We start from the raw sequence: 21,752 nt of genomic DNA on the forward strand, positions 1-21,752 counted from the left end.
TTTTTCTAACTTTTGTATCACAAAATTGTCATTAGAAAATTAAGACTGACTGTAGGTAAGCAATTTAAAGTAGCATCTAAAAATTAGAGCACCATTGAACCCCTTAAATACTTGCATTGTCTGAAGTATTATCTGTTAGTGATAAAAACGGGGAAACACTCACAAAGATTATGGCAAAAGGTATACTGTGCACTTCTCCATTCCCAAGTCCAAATTAAATTTCTTATTCATTTGTTAATATAGAAGAGACATTTGTAAGCTTTAACAGGAGACAAAAAAAAAAGAACTTATTTTATTTTAGAATTTAACAAAATCATCGTATTTCCAAAAAGTGGTTCTTTCTGAAATAGTGCATTACTGAGAGAGACATCTTTTAAACAAAATAATTCACAAGAGGAAAACAGAAGTCACCCTGTTCTCATTTGCTATCCATCAATCCTGCCTGAAATATGGATGATCTCAGAACTAAATCCTACTTTTTTTCTTACAAACATGAAGTAACAGACTTTTTGATGTCCTTGATTTAACACCCAATGCTACATTTCCTTCAGAAAGGCTTCTAACTAGGTTTCTTGGCACATCCTGTTCTTGCTTCCAGCTCCTTGTTTTAATTCCTAGTGAAGAAAGAAATGTTATTACAAATAGGAGACATTCATTCCATAAACATAAGTAGAATTTGGCCTACCTGGATCTCCTCTTCAGAGCATGTCTAAGAATTTTTACACATATTTCTTGTCCTTATTGAAAGCCTAATTTTGATATGCAAAAATGTAATCACTCTCAGCTCAGTAATCCACTGTGCTAATTGCCTAGAAAGTCCAATGATTAGACCCTCAATTGACATGAGATGCTATTAAAAAGGCACAGTGGTCTATATAAAAATGTAGAAATATGTGAAAATTTTATTAATCCTTATTATTATAGAACAGTATTGAAAAATGAACATCATGTCATTAGAGAAAGTTTTGTCTGTTTAATCCAAAAGCAGCTCTTCCTCTTAGGGATTTGGTCATATTTCATTCTTCTCCTGTAATGCATGATTTTGAAAATAAAATTTATTTTACATTCAGTTAAACTTTGAAGAATGAAAAATCTATTCTCTATTTTAGAATGTGGTGCTTCATTACATAGTTTCTTAATAATACCAGAGTAGTGACTGATTTTGGTGACTTCATAACCCAGTCTTTAGTAGTAGAAATTGATACTGATGTAACTGTGTATGCACTTTGCCAAGTAAGTAACTATTGGTTAGACAATGTTTAGCCTCAGATTTACACTTTTCAGAGAGTTTATTGTAACAGAACCTCAACGTTTCTTATGAATGGAGAATAATACATATTCATATGTACTTGATCCCTCACATCAGTTCTTACATAAAAACACATATGCTGTAAAACTGGTGTACTGCCTATGCCACTGGGAAGAGCTACACGATTGGACTATTTCATAAGAACAGCAGACTAAAACTCTAAACAATCTTTGATCTCCTCTAAACTTCCCAAGAAGTTGCAATAAGAAAGATTGTTAAGTTTATTTCTGAAGACAGAGAGAAAAAGGAGACAAGTGGGTAGAGATAAAAGGAAAATTGTAAGGATTTAGTGCATTAAAATCTACTGCAGGTGCCAAGCAACTTAGTGCCATGAACTAGGAAAGGCAGAGGTTTTTGGAAAGTTGCGAACAAAAAAGATCTCTGCGCACATCTACTCAAAAAATTTTTTGGAACTGATTTTGTTACAGTAAAGATTTATACACCTCAGAGAGAAGCCACGTAATTATAGCCATGTAATTGTAGCAGACTTTCACAGAATACCACCTGATAGTATTATTATCAGCAATCTGTTAGAAGCAAAATAATTCCTAAATGTTGCTTTAAAAGAATTTTTCCTCAGCTATTGTGTTGGCCCAAAATAGCCCCAAAGTTTAAGTAATAAATCTCTGAAAAAAAATCATATCTGTAAAAACAAATCAGTGCATTGTTATAAAACAAAGCAAGCAGTTAAAAACAGGTATGGAAATGATTTGAGGATTTTACTTCTTGATAAACCACACTCTGCAAAGATAAAATTGGTAATAAAGTTCACCAAATTTCTCCACAAGTACACAAACAATTTTTGGTGGAAGACTTTAACTCTTGGGAAAAGGTTTTCCCAACAAGTTTGTAGTAATGTTGAGTTTTGATTAGATACCATCTAGACAACTGGTTACACATTCAGATTTTTTTTTTTTCCTCTTTTTTTTTTTTTAATGAATGGATATACTATTCAAAGCAATGGCTTAGTGTACTGATCACAGCAGCACATGATGTTAAATTGACAAAACCTTGAGCATCAACCTTAATTTCAGACCTCCTGTACAAACACAGTTACCAATGCAGTGTCATGCATTCCAGTTTTGACACTTACCTGCCATTTTGGGTACTCGCAAAGCTCTATGGCTTAACAAGACCTCTTGTCGAATGCGTTTTGCAGAAACAGGGTCTTGCAGGCTGCCTAACCCAGTGTTTGATGTAGAACTGGAAAAACAGCCAGGAAAGAGTTTGTCTTCAGTAAAGTGATTAAGCTACATTACAGTAGTTTAGGCCTTGCAATATAGAAATATATTAAATGATATTATCTAGTATTGGTAGTTCATAACAGAATGCAAAGAATAAACTAATTTATTTATGATGCATATATATGGATATTATTCCCCTTTTTCCTTTTAAAACTCTACAAGAATGCTTCAATTGTTAAAATAAGAACTAATGTTGCCACTTAATGTTAAAATGCAGACCAATATGCCACAGGTTTTTTTGGAAGCCACAGAAGCCAGTTTGATGGTCATTGCACACAAATTATATGAAGAAATATTCTTAACACATGTATGAAATCCTTGAAATGACCAAGCTATGTTTATTGAACAAATCACATTTTTTATTGCTACAATAATTTTTCTACAGCTTCCAACACAGTTGGAGGGGGTGGGTTCATAGCAGACAATACTTTTTAGCTAAGCTACAAGAAAGCTGTTATAACTTCAAATTCATTAAGACAAAACCTCTGTATTTTATAGCCTTTTATGTGACGGACTTAAGATCTACAGTGAAAATTATGAACCTATCTGTTATCTCAAGCTTTTATGCTTGCCTCGCTAACTTCTCTGGTTCCACTCTAAGACAGCCTCATAAACAAGCTAATTCTATTTATGTCCCAAGTTTCTATGCTTTTCCCATTCCTCTGATGATATTGTATTATTCTTTATAGTCCCTTAACTTGCACTAGTTTTCTTAATAATAATTGTCTGCCTAAATGAAAATATATAGCTAGCAGTAAAGACTAAGACCTGCCTTGTGCCAGTCCTAAGATCTATTCATGAGTGCTTCTTGGAAGAGAACTTATGCCAATAAGAATGTAATACTATTTAGTAAAAGTAGCCTCTGTATTATGACTGACCTGTCTCTTATCCCTTGTCCTAGCAATACGACTGTTTCAAATTGTATTTCTAATGTAGAGAATATGTCTGAAATTTATATTTTTATCCTAATGTTAGTAGGAGATGAATGACTCGAGTGAACTACTTCAAACAGGGAAAGTGGGGGAGAGAAAAGGGGGAAAAAGTAAAGAAGAAAAGGAGGTCCTATCTGAAAAGTCAGAGCATATTCCTTTTCTCCTTCACAAATAAGAAACTTTCATTCCTTCTCTTCATCACCAACTGCTAGACAAAGCCATAAAGAATTTTCATTTACAGACAGTTTACAGTCTGAGACAGAAGAAATAATCCCAAAAAAAGGAACAAAAGTTGTGGGATTTTCCTGTAGCGTTATTCTAACTTGAAAACTGGGAAATGCATGAGATAAAAGAGCAGAAAGAGCTAGTCTTTTGGGAAGAGATAAGCATGTGTAAGTGTGGAAATCATTACACAGTTATTACAAAAAAAAGTACTCCTAGAGTCTATCTTGGAACATTTACCGTAAGATAAGATAAATCAGACTCCAAAAGTTCCCATACCTCTCCCTAAATAGAATCTAGAAAGTTAGCTCGGTTTCAGAGTGCAGGTGATTTTTTTGCTAAATTCATAATCAACTATTTGAAAAATTGAAAAAGCAAGATGTGCCTCTTCTCATCCTAGAGCAAAACAGTTTAGAACAATAATTAATAACAACTAGAACAGGAACATGAAGTTGGTAAATCTGTGATCTTCTAAGGAAGATTTTTCTATCTCAAAGAAGCTAATAAACAAAAAAAAGTGCTTGAAGTTTCTTCCTATCTATAGAACTTGTTCCAACAGTCTTGAAACATTCTTTAGAAGACCTATGAGGTGGCAGCTCCACTCACTGTGTAGCAGCAGGTGACTCATAATACCGTTTAAAAAAAAAGGTTGTATCAAATTTTGCGTTTGGGAAAAGAAAAAGAAAGAAAGAAAAAAGAGAGCTGTTTCATCAGTACTGACTTGATAGCTAATCCTTAAATACATTAACAAAAACAAATAAACAAAAAAGTACAATTGCGTTTAGCATCTATTCAGTTTCAGCTTTTCTGCTGCTCCTACTAACAAGCCTCTTTCAGGATCATAAAACAGAAGTGACAAAATGGAAGTTCTTCCCAGAGCAGACCACAAGAATGAAATCATAATAACTGAGACTGGAAATGAATTATCAGAAAAACAAAGGCACTGGCCACATAAGTATTGTTAAGCATTTTCTCCACTTTCTATTTTGGTAGTTTCTAATGTGTTCCAGCAAAGGCATAACAATTTCAAACAAATTAGATTTTTTTAATTGATGATGGAATTTCTCTTTTCAGAATTATGTGTCATCTTTCTATTTCGAGTAGACAGCAGATACGGAAGACACGATACTAGTTTGTACTTGTTCTATTAAAACAACAGAAGTTCCTAAACCAAGAGTAAAAAAAGATTCTACTCAACTTGCCAAGAAAAAAGATAATTGAATTGTCAAACATATTTGAGTCAGAACATCTCATATGTAGGTCAAGACGATTTGTATTTGAAGTTTTCAGATTTGAAATGTAATACCGAAACTGAAGTGATAACATAAGTAATGAACACAAACTCATTTGTATAGAATCAGAAGAGGTAGTTTAATCTCACCTTAATACCTTTCTTTTTCTCTCTGCAGCAGAAGTCATTGCCATATACGAAGGCTTCTCAAGTACTGAAGTGGGATTTTTGTTTTTTAACGAAGAGAGACCAAGTCTGAAATCAAAGAATTACATTTTTGTAAAACCTATTCTGGGTAGAATTCAAATGAAATTGTTCTTAACTGTAAATAAATATACGTTAAGTTGAAAAACAATACTGGAAATTCATTTCGATAATAGTACTTGAGGCAGCTTCACAGGACTTCACACATACATGGCAACTTTAACAGTGGCATCTCTCAATGTCAAAGAGGTTAAGGTATCCATTCGACAGACAGGAAAAGTAAGGCTTAGAGAAAGTAAATTGCATGAGGCATCACAAACAATTTCAGAAGTGCTGTATTTTCTTTTGGGTACATATCTTGTAAAACAGGATAAGGTTTCAACTTCATCTAATATCACTAACATACCACTGATTTCAAATAATGGCAGAATTGAATCTGATGCTGAATAAAATTGAGGGTTTGATTTTCAAAATGTTGGGTTTACAAATAAAGTTAACATCAATGGAAAAACCCAGCTCTGAAGATAAACAGGATTAAAGTGTTTGGGTAATATTCCTTGCCCATATAAATGGAAAATACCTTTGCAGAATGCTATTGCTGCACAGCTGTGACTCCTTCGTGGATGAGTCAGTAGACATTTCAGTTTTTTCACCTGTCCCTTCATAGAGAATTACTGTTGAGTCCATATCAGCTTCATCGCACTCTGGGATTATGTCACATGTAGAGTCCAAAATACTCGCCTTTTTCACTGGCATATCTATATTACATGCATTGGCTTCCTGAAGGCCTGCAAGGTGTAAAGCTTTCTTTACCACAGTCTGTGTACAGCAGCTTTGTACTGGCTTTCTGCAAAATTCTGGTGTGTACACAATAGGGTGGACCTCCTTGGTAAGAGAATCCTCCAGATGATGGAGACTGGAGTGCTTGGATGCAGCAGGACTTTGAGCTGTGACTGGAGAATCCATTAGCTTCCGCCTAATTCTTTTCTGTGGTGGTACTGCATATTCTACTATTTGTTGTGTATTTTTATTCATTTCTTGTGATGGTGTACCAAAAGTTGTACCTGTTCAACATAGGCAACAGTGGTTAGCACATTTACCTATATTTACTACTTAAATATTGCTTTTTTCCTCCTATTCCCTGCTGAAATACGTTTATTAGCAGAAATTATTACAAACACTATTTCATTTACATATTAATTTGATCACATAACTGAAATTATTTCTATTGCAGCATTGTCCAGATGGTAGCAATTGTTCTGTGGCACTCAAAGTATTATAAATATGCATAGGCTGATATAGTTAAACCCAGAGATATTACAAGTAATCACAAGTAAGATATGACACATGATGACAGGGAATGAATGGAAGAGTAAGAGTATTGAAAATGATTGCATTACCGTGACACAACTCTTAATTTGATTTAAGGTGGGACTATCACGGTAATCTACAGCTGCCTCCTGATCACGGCTATTTTTTCCCTAGCAAGTACCATGCAGTAGAATGAGAGAGACTGTTGTAAAAGGAAGGACATAGAATCACTTAGAGGGACAAAATTCATTGACATTGCAAATGAGAAAGTAGTGTTTTGGAAAAGGGTAAAGAAATAAGTTACTTGGATCCTGTCATCGACTCTGGGGAAAAAAGCTCTTTATTAAAACCCCTACCCTTAAAAATAACAAAGCAAGCAATGCAGCAGTAATTGGCCATTCCCATTCATCCTGATTCATGCTATTTTTCTAAAGCGTCATATTATTTTTATTTTCAAGTAGGTGGCAATGAAGGCAATCTCCAAAGTAAGAGAGAAAAGGCCTTTCTTTTATTCAAGTTTTCAGTAAAGGAGAGTAATTTAAAGACACAAACCACTGTTCAAATGGCTAGTCTGGTGGTCACTCAAGTCAACACCTACTAGCTTGTAACAAAAAATTAAGGATTTTTTTTTCTTTTTAAACAAAACAAGAGTAGGAGAGGGCTTTCAAAACCCCAAGTGCTGCTATATTTAACCTTCATTGCAAATTTAAGAGATGAAGTAAAGGCTACTATCCTTTAAAATGCCTATGGATTGGCCCCACTTCAGCTGGTAGCCACAGAATCATACTTGCCCTTTCTGCATTGCCTACTCCATTCCTATGTGCAACGAAACTGTAAAAAGAGCTCACGCTTTTAAATTGCTGACAGTTACTCAGAAATTAAATACAGTATTCATATAACAGTGTTGATAAATATTTATTTCTTCTACAATTCCATTCTATTTTTGCATCAGAGTAAGAAAGTTAGTTTGAACTCCTCAGTCTGAATGCTTTAGCGCTCTCTCGTGCATTAACACTTACAGCATTTTAGCCATTCCGTAATGTCTTTGATGAGGAGGAAAATTGATTAAAAATATCTATTGCATTATTCTCCCCCCCAAAGCTTGATTTCTTACAAAAAGCAAAGCTGAAATGATTGTAGTCTTTCCTCTGACTGGTTACCACTTCTCAGCCCCAGTTTAATTTTGACCTCATTGCCCAGTTGCAACCCAATTTGCCATAGGCAAGAAACTCTAAGAATGCCAATTCTCCAAGTACCCTCAAGAAATCAAATGTCTTGAGGAAAAAGGCCCAGAGAAGAGCCTCATTGAAGGAAAGCCTTCAAAGGATGAAAGGATGATCTCAGCACCAGTTTTTTTGTACACGCTTGGGAACTAGACATACCATATGACAGATTCCTCATGCCCAGCTACACAAGATGATGCCTAATTAGAAGATACAAATTAGAGCTGTGAAAAGACAGGAAAGATTTAAAGACTAGACCTGTTCTGGGAGGATGGAACGGGTAGTATCAAAGTGTGTACAAGTAGCAAGTAAATTAGATGCTTATATATAGGCCACAAATCTATTCTATGTTGCCAGAACTTAATTCAATAATGAAACCATTGAAAAAACAAAGCAAACATTTATTCCTCACTCAAGGGCTCAGTTTCAGAAAGAACAACGTTTAAACTACTATAGTTCAACAAATATGCAACATCTTATCCAACAATGCATAAACAATAAAAGCAGGTTAATTTAAGCTAAACTGCTTATGGGAAAAGATGCCTGGACAATTATATGAACAATTACAATTCTATTATGCTGTTTTCAGCTTTGAAGAGACACAAACATGGGAAACTCAGGCCTAAGAGGACTACTTGACATGAAATAACTGAATTGTGAATCTCTGTGTGTGTGTGTGCCCCCGCGTACAGTTCACTTCACTATATATATGTAAAGGACTTTTTTTTTTGTTTAAATGCAAAATACATTATTTTCTCATACCTAATCTTAGTCTAATTCATGGTCAGCATTCACCAGGTGAAGTGCAGCAGGTTGTTAAGACACAGTAGCTTGACTGTAATCGGAACATTAAGCTAATTCAGAATATTCTCCATGAGCAATGAAAGGGAAAGAGTAGTAAAACAGGGCCTGTGTGTTCCCCAAATAATTTTTACCTCCACCAGAAATAATATCAGCCTACTTTGATGAAGACATTTTTCTCAAGTCTCAAGACTTGGTAGGATTTTGTTGGTAACAAGCAAAAAACTTACTTTCTTACACATTTTCAATATGTACTCTGTGACACTATCAACAATGCTATGCTTCATTAATGTGCTTACTCTTTAATTTTGGTTTCATGAGTACAATATTATTCTTCTATGTAAAAGACTAACATTTCTTTCTTTCAAAAAAAAAAATTTTCTAGTCCTCACAACCAAAAATTGAAGCCAAAACTTTCTTTTAAAGATTTTTTTGACAGATTATATTCTTAAATACAAGAATAAGCTTTATCTACAGATTCCAATTTAATGTTTGAAATAGCTATCCATTAAACATTTCAGGACAAATTTTTAAATATTAATTTATTAAGTTCTCCTCCTGCTTATATGCATCTGAAAGTGTGTGTTTCGGGAAAAATAACGGTTAGAATTCTATTTGTCTCTTGTTGCATTAGGACAGGAAGGTTCCAGTTTCAGAAAGTTTGCTTACTGTAAGACACTGAGGTTTTGCTAATGTCCTAAAGTTACTAGGAAGGAAGTCTGATAGAGAAACATTTTGGTGAGAGTGCCAAGTTTTAGAAGCTTCTCCAGGACTAAATACTGGAAACATTTTTAAATTAACTGTAAATGCAAGCATTTAAACCATGAACTAGATAGGTAAAGAACACAAAAGTATTGCCAACATTAATAATTTGTTGAATTCCATCATAATGAACAGTATTCCATACTGTAATACAAGTACATTAATAAAAAGACAGTTGCAGCAATTCTATATAGGGAAAATATAAGCCGTTAGTAAAAACCCAGACCTATTTTTAAAATCTATTTTTTTCTGGAATGAAACTCATTGTAAAATGAAGTTAAAACAAAACTAGCTTTTCTTGCCAGTTAAGTATTGGAAAGCATATAAAATATTCAAGAAGTGTCCCTTCTCAAAGCTTTTTGTGAAAGCATTAAGTTGCTCCTAACACAGTAAACAAGAAAGTAAACAAAAACATCACCAGCAACATCATATTTAACTTGGTTCCACTAAATAACATAAACCAAATGTGATGTGACAAAAAAACCCCAACCCCAACACCCCAATTTCATGTTAGCTTGCTGTTATACAGTATAGATCATAACTGTTTGGAGCTATAAAGTAAACATAAATATAGCAAGAAAAACATTTAAACCCACAAAATAAAGGAATGCTAGTGTTTTTATTTCTGTCTTAGTAAGGAAGCAAGATACTGAAGCCAGTTGCTAATTTTTTGCTGGTGCTTTTAATAGCTGCCATTAAGAAGTTTAAATAAAATGGGCTCAGACAACAATAAGTGCTACAAAAACACTACTCAGATTTCAGATGACTTCAAATGGTCATGATATCAAGTGTTTCTCCTTAAAAAAACAAAACAAACTTTTTTTTGGTGAGAACCTATTTCCAAATCCTTCAAAGGCTACTCAATATTATTAAAAACATTGATATTCAGAGGCATACTTCAAGATTTATATATATAAAAATCCTTATTGAAAGAGAAAATTTTGTACCACAAGCTAACACAAAAGTAACATGCCTCAAACTGAAACACCATACCTTGTCTTTCCTAAATACTAAATTCATACAACTGTGTGGCTAAACAAGCACTGAGTATTTTAGCAAACAATTTTAGAAAATGTGGTCATCTGACACTATGTGGCTTATATTGCAATGGGACAGCTAGAACTAGGCAGAACTAGTTCCCCTAAATCCGATTCAAGAAAGGAAAATGAAAAAGGACTTAAATGTTATAAGTGGCAAATACGAACTTCTAGTATTAAAGCAACACAGAAGAGACACTAATTTCATAGCAGGTCATGCCTACTAAACCCAAAGTATTTGTATGTCAATTTTAGGGAATGCTTTCTCCCAGAATACTCAATTTTAACTTGATATTGTTGAGTGCTTGTAGGTGGGATGTATGTGTATGTTATCTGTTTTAGCACACGCTTTATCTTATTGCCTAAACATTCCAATGAGTAAACACAGAAAATTGAGACAACAGTACATTCCCAGTTACGAACAACCGAGGTAACATAATACATTAACAAAATGTCACAGATGATGTTAATAAGGAATTATTTTATTTCTTGCAGTAATGAACAGTAGATACCCCATTCATATCACATACTAATTTTAACACTAAGAGCGATACTTACCTCCCACAGAACAATTATGCTGTTGAACTCACTGCAGTATGCTGTGGCAAAGCCCATAAGTATAAATGGGTTACAAAATACAGATTTGACAAACTTAGAAGATTTCTGCCGGCAATTATTACATGTGATGGGTTCAATGGGATTTCCCATTGCACTGGAACTGGAAAATGCAAGTCAGCTGACTCTAGATTTATCCTGTTATCACTGTCTGTCTTAGGAGTGTGTTACTGGCAACTAATAAATACAGGGTACAGAAAACGACATAGTGTTGGACCAAGTACGGCTATTCATATTTTCTTAAAGAATAAATCCAAATAGTTCCTGAATGGATGTCTAATGCTAATCATTAAGTGTTGTCATTACTTTTCTACTGAAAGACAAACAACACATTCCAACTCCAAAGAAAATCTACAAACCTGTTCCATAATAAGGCAGGGAAATTATAACGTTTATGGTTTGTATTTGCTTCACATTTTACGGCCAGTTCAATCTTTTGCATCAGAACGATCATCATGATTCAGTGATATTAAGTTTACTTTTTATTTCATATACAAAAATGAATCATTAGATACTTTACAGAAACATCCACAGTTAACCTGATGGAGTAGCTTAAGAGAAAAATGCAGAAGGTGTATTTCCTTGTAGCTTTCAGCTACAATGCTGGTCTTTAAAAATAAGCATTATTCCAAATACATTTTAGAGAATAGATCACATATTTGTTGATCTTTATTTTCAGGCTGATTATTATAAAAGATAATTGTCAGAATTCTTTTAGATATTATTTTTATTAAGAGATTCACTTAGAAATTAAAAATAAAAGTCATCCTCCACTGACCAACCACCCCCCATCAAATGGTATGAGGTGGTTTTGGTCATTAGTTTGTTGTATTATCTGTCCCAAAAGACTATTCAGATGAACTGATTTATCAGGAGAAAAACATAGCAATATTAGATATTTACAGCCCTGTGAGTTAATACGAAAAGCAGAATGCAGTATTTGTGAAACATGAGTCACAGCAAAAGTGAGTAGAGTTCACGACAAGACGACTCTGATGAATTGGGTTAGTTCTAATTGATGTTTGGGACAAAATAACGGCCAAGACTTCTCTTCTTCTGGAACTCACGTTAATACATGCATACGGGGATTATTTCTGGAAACCGTGCTAAATTAAGTCTACCAGGTTGTTCTGCTAAAGTGAAATCAAGTATTAATGTATTCATTTCAATAAACATTTCTGGGCTACCAATGATTGATCCAATTACAATACTAATCATCCATTTTGATTCTTCTAACAACTGACTCATGGAATTCCAAATTGCAAATGAGGTCTAGTGAACGCATTTCAATTATTTAATATTCATGTGACCGAAAGGCATCACTGTGATGGCCAGTTTCACAACAGTTTCGCGAACAACAGCTGTGAACTGAAAAAGGCTAAAATCCAGGCTGCATTCTTGTGGGTCGTGGTGGTCAGGTGTACTATTTTACACAGCATGAGAAAAAAAAGTCATATAGGACAGTGTGAAAAAGCTGCTTAATTTAAGAAAAATCTTTCCTATATACAAGACACATGCTTTTCCTACTTTTAATCAAGTCTTTTACTACATACAACTACACCCCAATTTTTCCTGCCATGCAAAATAATAGTAAATTGACTTTACTTTCGGATGTTTGTGACAAGGGGAGGTAATGGATGCCTTTTTTTTTTTTTTTCCCCTGTAAATCAATTCCATTCTCTCAATGGTAATGTACAGTAAGGCTTCTGGAAATGGGATGCCTGAAACAATGCCAAGAACTTTCCCATTCACAGAAATACTTGCAAATACCAGTCATAGCTCTCCACCCATCAGTCCATACTCTATGAATACTATATGGCTCTCCATTAGCCAACACCCAAGAATGGGGGCCTGAATACATTTTTAAATGATCTTATGTCATTTTCATCGCTTGTGCTTTACTTGATACAAATATTTGAGTTGTTCATGAGGTTGCACATTTATGGTTTCATAAAGCATACACAAGCTTAATCTAATTTTTTAACATATTTATAAACAAAAATGATAAAGGAAAATCAGCATTTCCTCTACAAAACAACAATTCTAATTCATAATTAAAGTCAGATTAAATAGTATGGCTAGATGCTTAAAAATAGGAGTATACATTAATGAAACAATTGTTTAAAAAGTATCTTCTCTATTAATCTGGAGTAGAAAGTATGTTTAACACGTTACGGAAACCCCATGTTAAGGCTTCATAATGAAAGTGAGCAAGAGTAGACGTTCTGAAAATAATGTGCTTTCAGTCATATTTTAAGAAACAAAAATTAAATTACCAAGGAAAAAAATATTTTTAAAAGTATAGTGTGAATACACTTAGTGGGATAATTTAATGTTGTGTAAATCTTTTAAAATTACTTTTACTTGAACAACTTGAAATTAAAAGATAATTCAATGTTTCATTTTAGATTAAATTTTAGGGTATTTATTTTAAAAAACCTGAAGTGGTGGAGGAAGAAAAACCACATCAAATAAGCACAGTCAGAAATTTAAGATTCAGATACTCTGTTCTTTACAAGATACTCCTTGAATCATTACACGTAGAGTGCGTTAGCATGCACTGCAAAACAAGTGTTTGTTAGATCAAATTACTTGTCATACATAGCTGTGTTAACATGGCACTGTCTAAACAAACCAGAAGAGCAAGGAACATTAGCTTAGGACAAATTGTGAATTTTCTGAGAGCTATTTCTGGTACCCATGGTAGTGCTACTGTAGATACAGATGACTAAGCAATATTACTTGGTTGGATGAGGTTGCTGATTAACATAGTAAGCTAGTAATGTACATCTCTGACTCTCAGAGTAAGACATTTCACAGAAGGCGTTTAAAGGTTTCGAAGGTTAAAGGAAAAACAAGATAGAAAGAGGTCTATTCCTGTAGCTACATGTGCTTCGGCAAAGCTTATGAGCTTTAATTCGCTTTTTAATCAGCTTTCTCTAAAAAATCAGAGTTTTTAAGCACAAGAATTGGCTGTCTTGACAACTTGACCATAGAAACAGATGTTGAATGAATGGCCAGAGAGTATCTTGATCTTTTCCTCTCCCACTATGACTTTATATTATTTAATACATAGGAGACCCTTTCCAAGGAAGAAATCTTCCTTAGAAACAAAGAGTGGAATTCAGCTCAAATTCTTTGGTATTTTGAAACTCCTGATAGAAAGAAGGATCATATAACAAGGTAATATCAAAACCACTTCATACAATAAACTAAACACATTTGGAATATAAATTTCAAAACTTATTTCTGCAAGAGACTTTCAACAAAACCTCGAATAAAAATCCCTACCCTTTCACCTTTGCTGTTATTCCCTTTACTCTTTTTAGATGTTTTTTCCACATCAGTTACTAGTTTGACTTCCTTCTTCAGGACCAGATAGTTGAATATAGTTAATTCCAAAGCAAACCATGAGAAGTTAAGGCTCTGCTTTCACAGCTTTTCCTATTCTACCAAAATGATTCAGCTGCTTCAGCCTTTTGGGGGCAGTGCTTATAATCAGAAAAGTTATTTATATGATTTAAAGCATTTTAATTTTTATGTGAAAACACTGAATAACAATTCATTCGCATTTGAACAATGTCATGGCTCCCCCTAAAAGGACTGCCAGCAAAAGGTTACAGCGTTATTAAAAAAGTTTCTGCAATGATTAGTGTCTCATGTTTTACGACATGCAGAATCCTTCAAGTACAGGTGTTTTTCTGCATCACTACCGTTTTAAACACAGTGACTAAACAGTAACTCGTAGTTTGTTAATGAATTTGCAATTTCCAAATATGGATAACGCATGGATACTGCATACATCCTTAGATACTTTTGAGTTCAACAGAAAATATGTAATTATTAACTTCATAAGCTTACACTAAAGAGGAATTTATATTTTCCTCATAAATCTTATTGTTTTCTACATGAGTAGCATCTCATTTTTGCAGAGGGATTTTATCTCAAAAAAGTATTCTGTCAAATATGTGTTAACATAGGTTCAAAAGCAATACACCACATTTGTTACCAGCAGAGCTAGTACACTCTTCTTCCTCTTAGATGCTCTAGGCTTACATTTCATATGAAAGCAACATTACATTGCCACCAATTAACTTTTCTACCCTCTCCCCCAGATGATTTAGAAAAGAAACTTCTGAGACACACAAGGTGACATATATTTATGTTAAATGGGAGATTTTAAAAAAATTACTGCTCTCAACTTATAACATGAAAAATAAGAACCAAATCACAAGAAATGAACTGCATTGCTCTTTCCTGCTGACAAGTTGAAGTCCATGCAATTATGTTACATGTGATATATGGATTTTTAGATAAGGAATAATGACCACTGTGTAGCACATGGCTAATGTTTTTTTTTTTTCCATCTTGGTGCAAAACACTATTTCCTTCCCAGCATCTTGAACAAATTATAAATAATAAAATGCGCCAAAGGTGTGAGGGGATCTGTATAAATCTTCCTTTTTATTTGTTCACTAAGTTCTTAGGTCATCTCTTGCTAACATTTGCCAAGCATATTTCTGAGATGACTTTAGGGAGAAGGAATTGGATTCTTGAATAATTTATTTCATCTTTAAAGGAAAAAAGAAATTACTACATCCTTCCTATTTCTGATTGGGATGTTGCCCTTGTACTACTTCACATTTTCCCATGCTAATGTATTTTTTCTGATTTATGTTTTTTTCCTTAATAGTTTGTTATATACATTCTGCACAAGAGAAATGGATTTCCATAACATAATATCAGCTAATAGTTCAAAATATTTTAAATGTTAATTCAAACAAACAATTGAAGAAGAGCTATTTCATTACATTTATTTTGTGTTCAACAGAAAAAATTCTAAAGCACTGGTAAGTGGATTACTTTTTTCCACCACACCTCCCAAGATGTATGGAAATGATTGTGTCAACACCACTGCATTTTAGGTAAGGACACATTAATATTAAAATGATACTGTAAAAATATTGTTTGAAAAGAGTTTATTTTTTCTGAGCAGAGCTGCTACTGTTCATGTTTACTTGTTATCTCAATGTTTTAAAATTAAATAATTGAATGTCCAATTAATCATTTTTAGAACTTTATTTTAACTTCTTCCAGTATGCAAAGCCAATTCTCAATTCCATTCCAACTCAATTTCAAATTCAAATGTCTAATGTCTAGTCCCTAGTAGCAATGTGTCTTACTCTGTACAATGACTTATGTTTAGAAATTTTTGTACAACAATGGCTACCTGCTGAACAGTAAGTCTTATACTAACAAGCAGTATTGAAGGGAAAAAAGCTGTTGAAGAAAACTTATTTTATGTTAGCTCACCAACTTAAGCTGCCAATGAGAGAGAGAGGTAGATTCTTTTTGAAGATTAAAAATCTTCAGTAATTTGGAAAAAAAAAATCCTGGCAACATCCCCTAAAAGCATCAACACATTTATACAACTAGTCAAAAGCAAATGGAAAGAGCACACAATCAGATAAAGAGCATAAAAAAAAAAATTGAGAAGTGTCTTGTTAGAAATTGTCATAACCTTTCCTGTAAAGGTTACATAATTTGGAGGATAGTTGTTTCTACCATGCTTTCTCCTGCGTCTAAGAAGAGGGGGAAAGGAGTGAAAGTAACATGTCCTATTTCCTTTTCCAAAGAACAACAAGTAAACAAAAATAAAAATACCACAAAAGATTTCTATGGACATCTTCAGGCAAAGACACCATTTACAGCTGAAAAAAGTCCATCTTTACTGAAAAATATGGTGTCCATTCACTTAGGTGAACATACAGTTCAACAACATTTAGAACAAGAGAATAATTGGAAAACCTCTACATAAGACTTTCAAGACAACCCCTCAAATTACGTCTAATGATTTTAATGGAGTGAAATGTTTATGCCTTAAAAGCTCATGTAAAATTTAATTAATAGTTCTTTTAGTGTTAATTTCAGTAAGAACAGATCTGGCCTCTTACAAAACAGGACTTGAAGAAAGATGGAACAGAAGTAGATTAATCAAGAACTCTAGTGAAGCTTACTAGCATCAGGAATTAAAATTCACCACCATGATAACCCATATATGACAAGACAGAATCTCTACAATCAATATTTAGTTAGAAAGTACATTATACAGTTTACTGTATCTGTATTTGGGTACATCTCCCTACCTATTCTGCCAGAAAGAAAAGTCCCTCTAAAAGGAAAAAAAAGTATATAAAAAATATGTCTATGATATAAAATAAATACCAGCTAGGAGCATAGCTTCATGTTTGTCTTCCACATATACAATACCAATCTCCAAGTGAAAACCCCATTGCATGAGTCTTGAATTCTTATCTTACAAGTGATTTAGAGAAGTTTGTATTTCTTTCCTTCTTCAGTTAGACTTAAACTTCCATAAATCCAATCTTAACATGTCATAAATGCCATTCTTTAGGGGTTTGGGTTTTTTTTTAATATAATAAAAAAAATTACAAATTTCAGGCAGATAATCACAGTCTAAATTATAAATGAAAATATAGGCATATATATACACATACATATACACATGAAACATGATTTGAAATAAGAATGGGGTGATTTTTGTAATCAGAACTGCTAGCACTTAAGATTCCAGTGTTCTAGCACTGAAAATAAAATGTTACAGTATTTGAATTCTCAGATGAGTTATGACAGGAAACCACCCCCACCTCCAAACCCTTCACTAATCTGCCCTGTCATGACAGAATAAACAGACTAGAAAACCAGTTTTAAAAACCGTGTTCTTTTTGTTTAAAAATAGAGATAAAGCAAGAAAGAAAACCACTACCTTTTATTTTAACGCCTTTCATAAAGCTTTGCAGAATATATTTCCATTATGATATGACAGTAGCATCGTGGTTCCTAATGAACGCAATCCCACAAAATGCAGATACTTATCACTACCATGATTTTCCAAAAGGTTGCCAGCAATCCAAGATCATATCCTATTTCTTTCTACATGGGAAATAAGAATGGAGCAGAGTGGAAAAATGCAGCCACCCACTGAGGTCCACTGCCCTCACTGCAAGCGGGAAATAGAAACAGGCAAGCCAACAACTGCTTTCAACCTTGCTGAATCCCTGACTAGCATGGACAGGATAGAAGTATAATCATGCAAATCTGCAAACTTTCTTTTCCTCCTCTCAGAAAACACAAAAACAAACCCACACCAAAAAAACCCCTCCAAACCAAAACCAAGCCAACATCAACCCCCCACCTCCCCTAACCGCCACCCTTCCCCCCCCCAAAAAAAAAAACCAAACCAGCCCATCCTCACAGTCTGACCTTTACATTGAGGACAGTGAAATACTGGGAATCAACTATCTGGGTATGATGAACAGTGATACAAACATATGCCAAAAATCACATACACACTTAAGGAGAACAGAGATAATAAATGGTTTTGGCAGAATAATTCTCAACCCCAGGTTGAGCTGTGTAGAGGACAAAAGCTAAAGGAAGCAAGGAACTAATTTCACAGTGCTCCAGGGGTCAATGCTCTTCCGTGACTACCAGCTTTTGAGAAGCTGAAGTATTATTTATCTGCTTTTCCCTTGTTACCTATGGATGTCTTTCATTGTTACGGATTATTAGCTGTAATCAGAAAGCCCCAGTGTGTTGAGTGCTGCCTATCCAGAGCACAAGATACAAGCATTGGCCCACAGCAGCTTGCACTATCAGGCTGAGATTTTGCCTGTCATCCCTCAGAACAGCACCTCCTGTAAGGATTCTTCATCCTTTTTTACCCAGGCTGCGCACCAGGACAACTCACTTTACAGCTAAAGAAAAGACAGCTATATAGACTAGACTAGAATAGAATAGACCAGACTATTTCAGTTGGAAGGGATCTACAACGATCATCTAGTCCAACTGCCTGACCAATTCAGGGCTGACCAAGTTAAAGCATGTTATTAAGGGCATTGTCCAAATTCCTCTTAAACACTGACAGGCTTGGGGCGTCGACCACCCCTCTAGGAAGCATGTTCCAGTGTTTGACTGGAACATAGAGTTACGGGGAAGAAATGGGGCCATCAGGATACAGCAAAGCAGTCAATTCCATGGTAGAAACGGTGAATCTTTTGATTCTTGGAAAAATAAACTTAAAATATTGTACTAACTTGATTCCAGGTCAGCCTGTAATTAACGAGAAATCTCATCCCCCTCAAGGCTATTATTTCAAACTGTGCAAAACTGTAGTAGCTGCTTAACTTTTTGAATCACTAACAGAATTGTAATACTTATTGACACTATGATGCCTTTTCCATCAATGTCATGTGAAAGATTCAAACAGAATTGTTAATAACACTCACAGGATCTAGGAACATTGATATATGGGGTATGTTACAACAAGGGAATAAGGGAATTATCTGTTGGCAGAGCGTGTCTAGCCATTGAAAAAGTAAACTTATTTCCTATATCCAATTAAGAATGGTATATAATTCATAGAAAGCGGGTCTGAGGCTCGGTTTTACATTTGGCTTCAATATTTGGAGAAGGGTGCATCCACTGTGTTTATGGATGACATATAGCTTTTGCAGGAGACATTTAGAAGTATTTTCAACAGAGAACAAATTAATTATATACTTACGGCATGGGGTGTTTGGTCTGTTCACAAGTTGTGGGAATGCAAACATAGCTGACAACTCTAGTTCATGTTTTTGATTTTGTTCATTTTCTTCAGTCTGGTCAGCCCAAACTACTGATTTTTGTCTTTGAATCAGCTGCTCAACCTCCCCAAATTCAGTCTCAGTTAAATTATTTGTCAACCCAGCTTCTTTCAAAGTCAGGTATTGCTTGCGAAGAACTGGAAGCAAAGTATTTAGTACTCTGTAAAACAACAAGAGGTGAGACAAATATGACTAAATCACAACTAATCTGATCCTTACTAGCATTGCCACTATTAGGAATACAAGGGATTTTTTTGCCCTTCTTCCGCCCACCCAAGTTCTGCTGTGTAATTTATTTTAATTTATTTTTGGGGAATACCATAACACTGAGAGGAAATTTTCATGACTAAGTAGAGTGATTTTTCTCATTTGCAAAATCTTGTATTTCACTCTAAGCATTTACTAAGTATATTTTTTCCTCGGTATCCAAGATCTTCAGTCCCTCAAACACCACAGAAATACAGTCAGTATATCTTGATTGAGTTCTGCCTTTCTAAAATTACGTATCAGATAAAAGAAGAAGAGTATAAACCAAATGATGTGGTTTAAACCAAGCACATTTTAATTAGATGTGTATAAAACCTTATTAGAAGCCTAGTTCAAATAAATTTAGATACTAGGATCTTTAATTAAATAATGGAATACATTAAGATCCACACACAACTGCAAACCAAATTAAAGCGACAAAAGTTTAGGAATTCTATCTGAACACAGGAATTAATTAACTGTGGAGTCAGTTGCAAGACTAAACAGTAGGTTCAAGCAACAGGGAAAGGGATATGTATATAAAAACCCAAAGAAGCAACTTTGTAATTACTAACAACATAGCTTTAAAAATTTTGCTTTCAGTTTTGCAGGTTTATGTATTCGTTTTTGTAATGTTTATGGTAACTGCCTTTTCTCCAAAGGGGGAAGAAAAGCTGGTTATTTCATTTTGGAATGATTTAATTATAAATTCAATATACTTACTTACTGAACAGATTTGCAATTACTTCCTATTCCTTATGTCACACTCTGAAAGCTACTCTCCAACATTTTCAAGAGACTGATAATAGAAAAAGAGCTGACGCTTACCTGCAAATTCAGCTTTTTTCAGTCTGACTAGCTATATAAGAGTTTAATGGTAACAATTTTTAATACAGGTAAATTAATGGCTACAGTGCAAGGAATTAAAAGAGAACACAAACATTTATAAAAAAATCAATACTGCTATTCAACACAGAAGAGGAAGATAAGACACCATGATCTAGTGAACAATTGCTAAAAACTATGCAAAGAAGAAAATTAAATAGAAATATGAAGTGCTAGAGTATCCCTGCAGTTTCTGTTAAACAATGGTGGATACAGACCAGTATGAAGTGATTATTATTTTACATATCTTTTTGCTTAAGAAAACACAACTCTAACCTAGAAAAAAAGTTTGAGAACAATCTTGCTTCTGTTTCAACTAAAACTAAATTCTACAGGTATGTCTTCTGAAGTTACAAATGTCAGAATAGAAGTCTTATCAGGCCTGCTATGAAACCATACTTACTTTTCTGTCTGCTTATAATGCTGATCTTGAAGGGACACCAGAGATAACATGTGGTCAATCTGGGCTTTCAGGTCCTTAACTTCTAGGTTTAAATGGCAACACTGCAGATCTTTACGGAGTTCCTTGGGAAATTAGCAAGAAAAAAAAACAAACAACTGGACATCAAACTGAAAGTAAGAAACTAAAATTTGAACTAAAAATAATATTAATTCATCCTATATTGAAAAGTAAAGGTGGAGTGCATCTATATTATTATAATAAAGTTTTATGGTAGAAAAGTATGAATTGTTTGATTCTTATTTACATGCATAAATATTGCCTTGTAGATTTCCCTTGACCAAAAGTGGGTATGCTGTAATTAGTATCAAGAATCTAACAGGCACACATGTATGCTTATCTATGCATGCCCAAAAATATGCTTGCCTCTTTTCCTGTGCACTTGCTCCACATTTGAATTTCAGTGACATTGTCTAGGACAAGTCTTCACTGTATTCAGTCATCCTCCTGAGATGCCAGTATCTCGTTTGAAATACCTTAAAGTTCATTTCTTTTTAACGGATCAACAAATTTTAGTCTTCCCAATAAAAATACAGGTATTGAAATATATTTGGTTATACGAGTCACATAAGTGCTCATTACACTATCATTTAAGCCACTCCAA

The 21,752-nt window shown here is 34.1% G+C and overlaps 1 protein-coding gene across 4 annotated transcripts in view; it reads right to left on the reverse strand.

Annotated features, from left to right (window-relative positions):
* Nucleotides 1–272: 272 nt before the first annotated feature.
* Nucleotides 273–21,752, reverse strand: part of KIF18A (kinesin family member 18A) — a 45,494-nt gene continuing 24,014 nt past the window's right edge. The window contains exons 12-17 of one of the 4 annotated variants that reach the window (XM_076343869.1): nucleotides 21,092–21,213; nucleotides 19,479–19,717; nucleotides 5,723–6,206; nucleotides 5,089–5,193; nucleotides 2,403–2,512; nucleotides 273–614 (exon numbers count right to left, since the gene is read on the reverse strand). In XM_076343869.1, coding sequence (XP_076199984.1) covers nucleotides 466–614; nucleotides 2,403–2,512; nucleotides 5,089–5,193; nucleotides 5,723–6,206; nucleotides 19,479–19,717; nucleotides 21,092–21,213 — 1,209 coding nt within the window. In that variant the 3' untranslated portion in view covers nucleotides 273–465. Of the gene's footprint in view, nucleotides 615–960; nucleotides 1,028–2,402; nucleotides 2,513–5,088; nucleotides 5,194–5,722; nucleotides 6,207–19,478; nucleotides 19,718–21,091; nucleotides 21,214–21,752 lie in introns of those variants that run through there. The other 3 variants (XM_076343867.1, XM_076343868.1, XM_076343866.1) reach the window with 3 other exon arrangements.

The sequence above is a fragment of the Aptenodytes patagonicus genome, chromosome 7 (assembly GCF_965638725.1).
Source record: "Aptenodytes patagonicus chromosome 7, bAptPat1.pri.cur, whole genome shotgun sequence".
Classification (NCBI taxonomy): domain Eukaryota; kingdom Metazoa; phylum Chordata; class Aves; order Sphenisciformes; family Spheniscidae; genus Aptenodytes; species Aptenodytes patagonicus.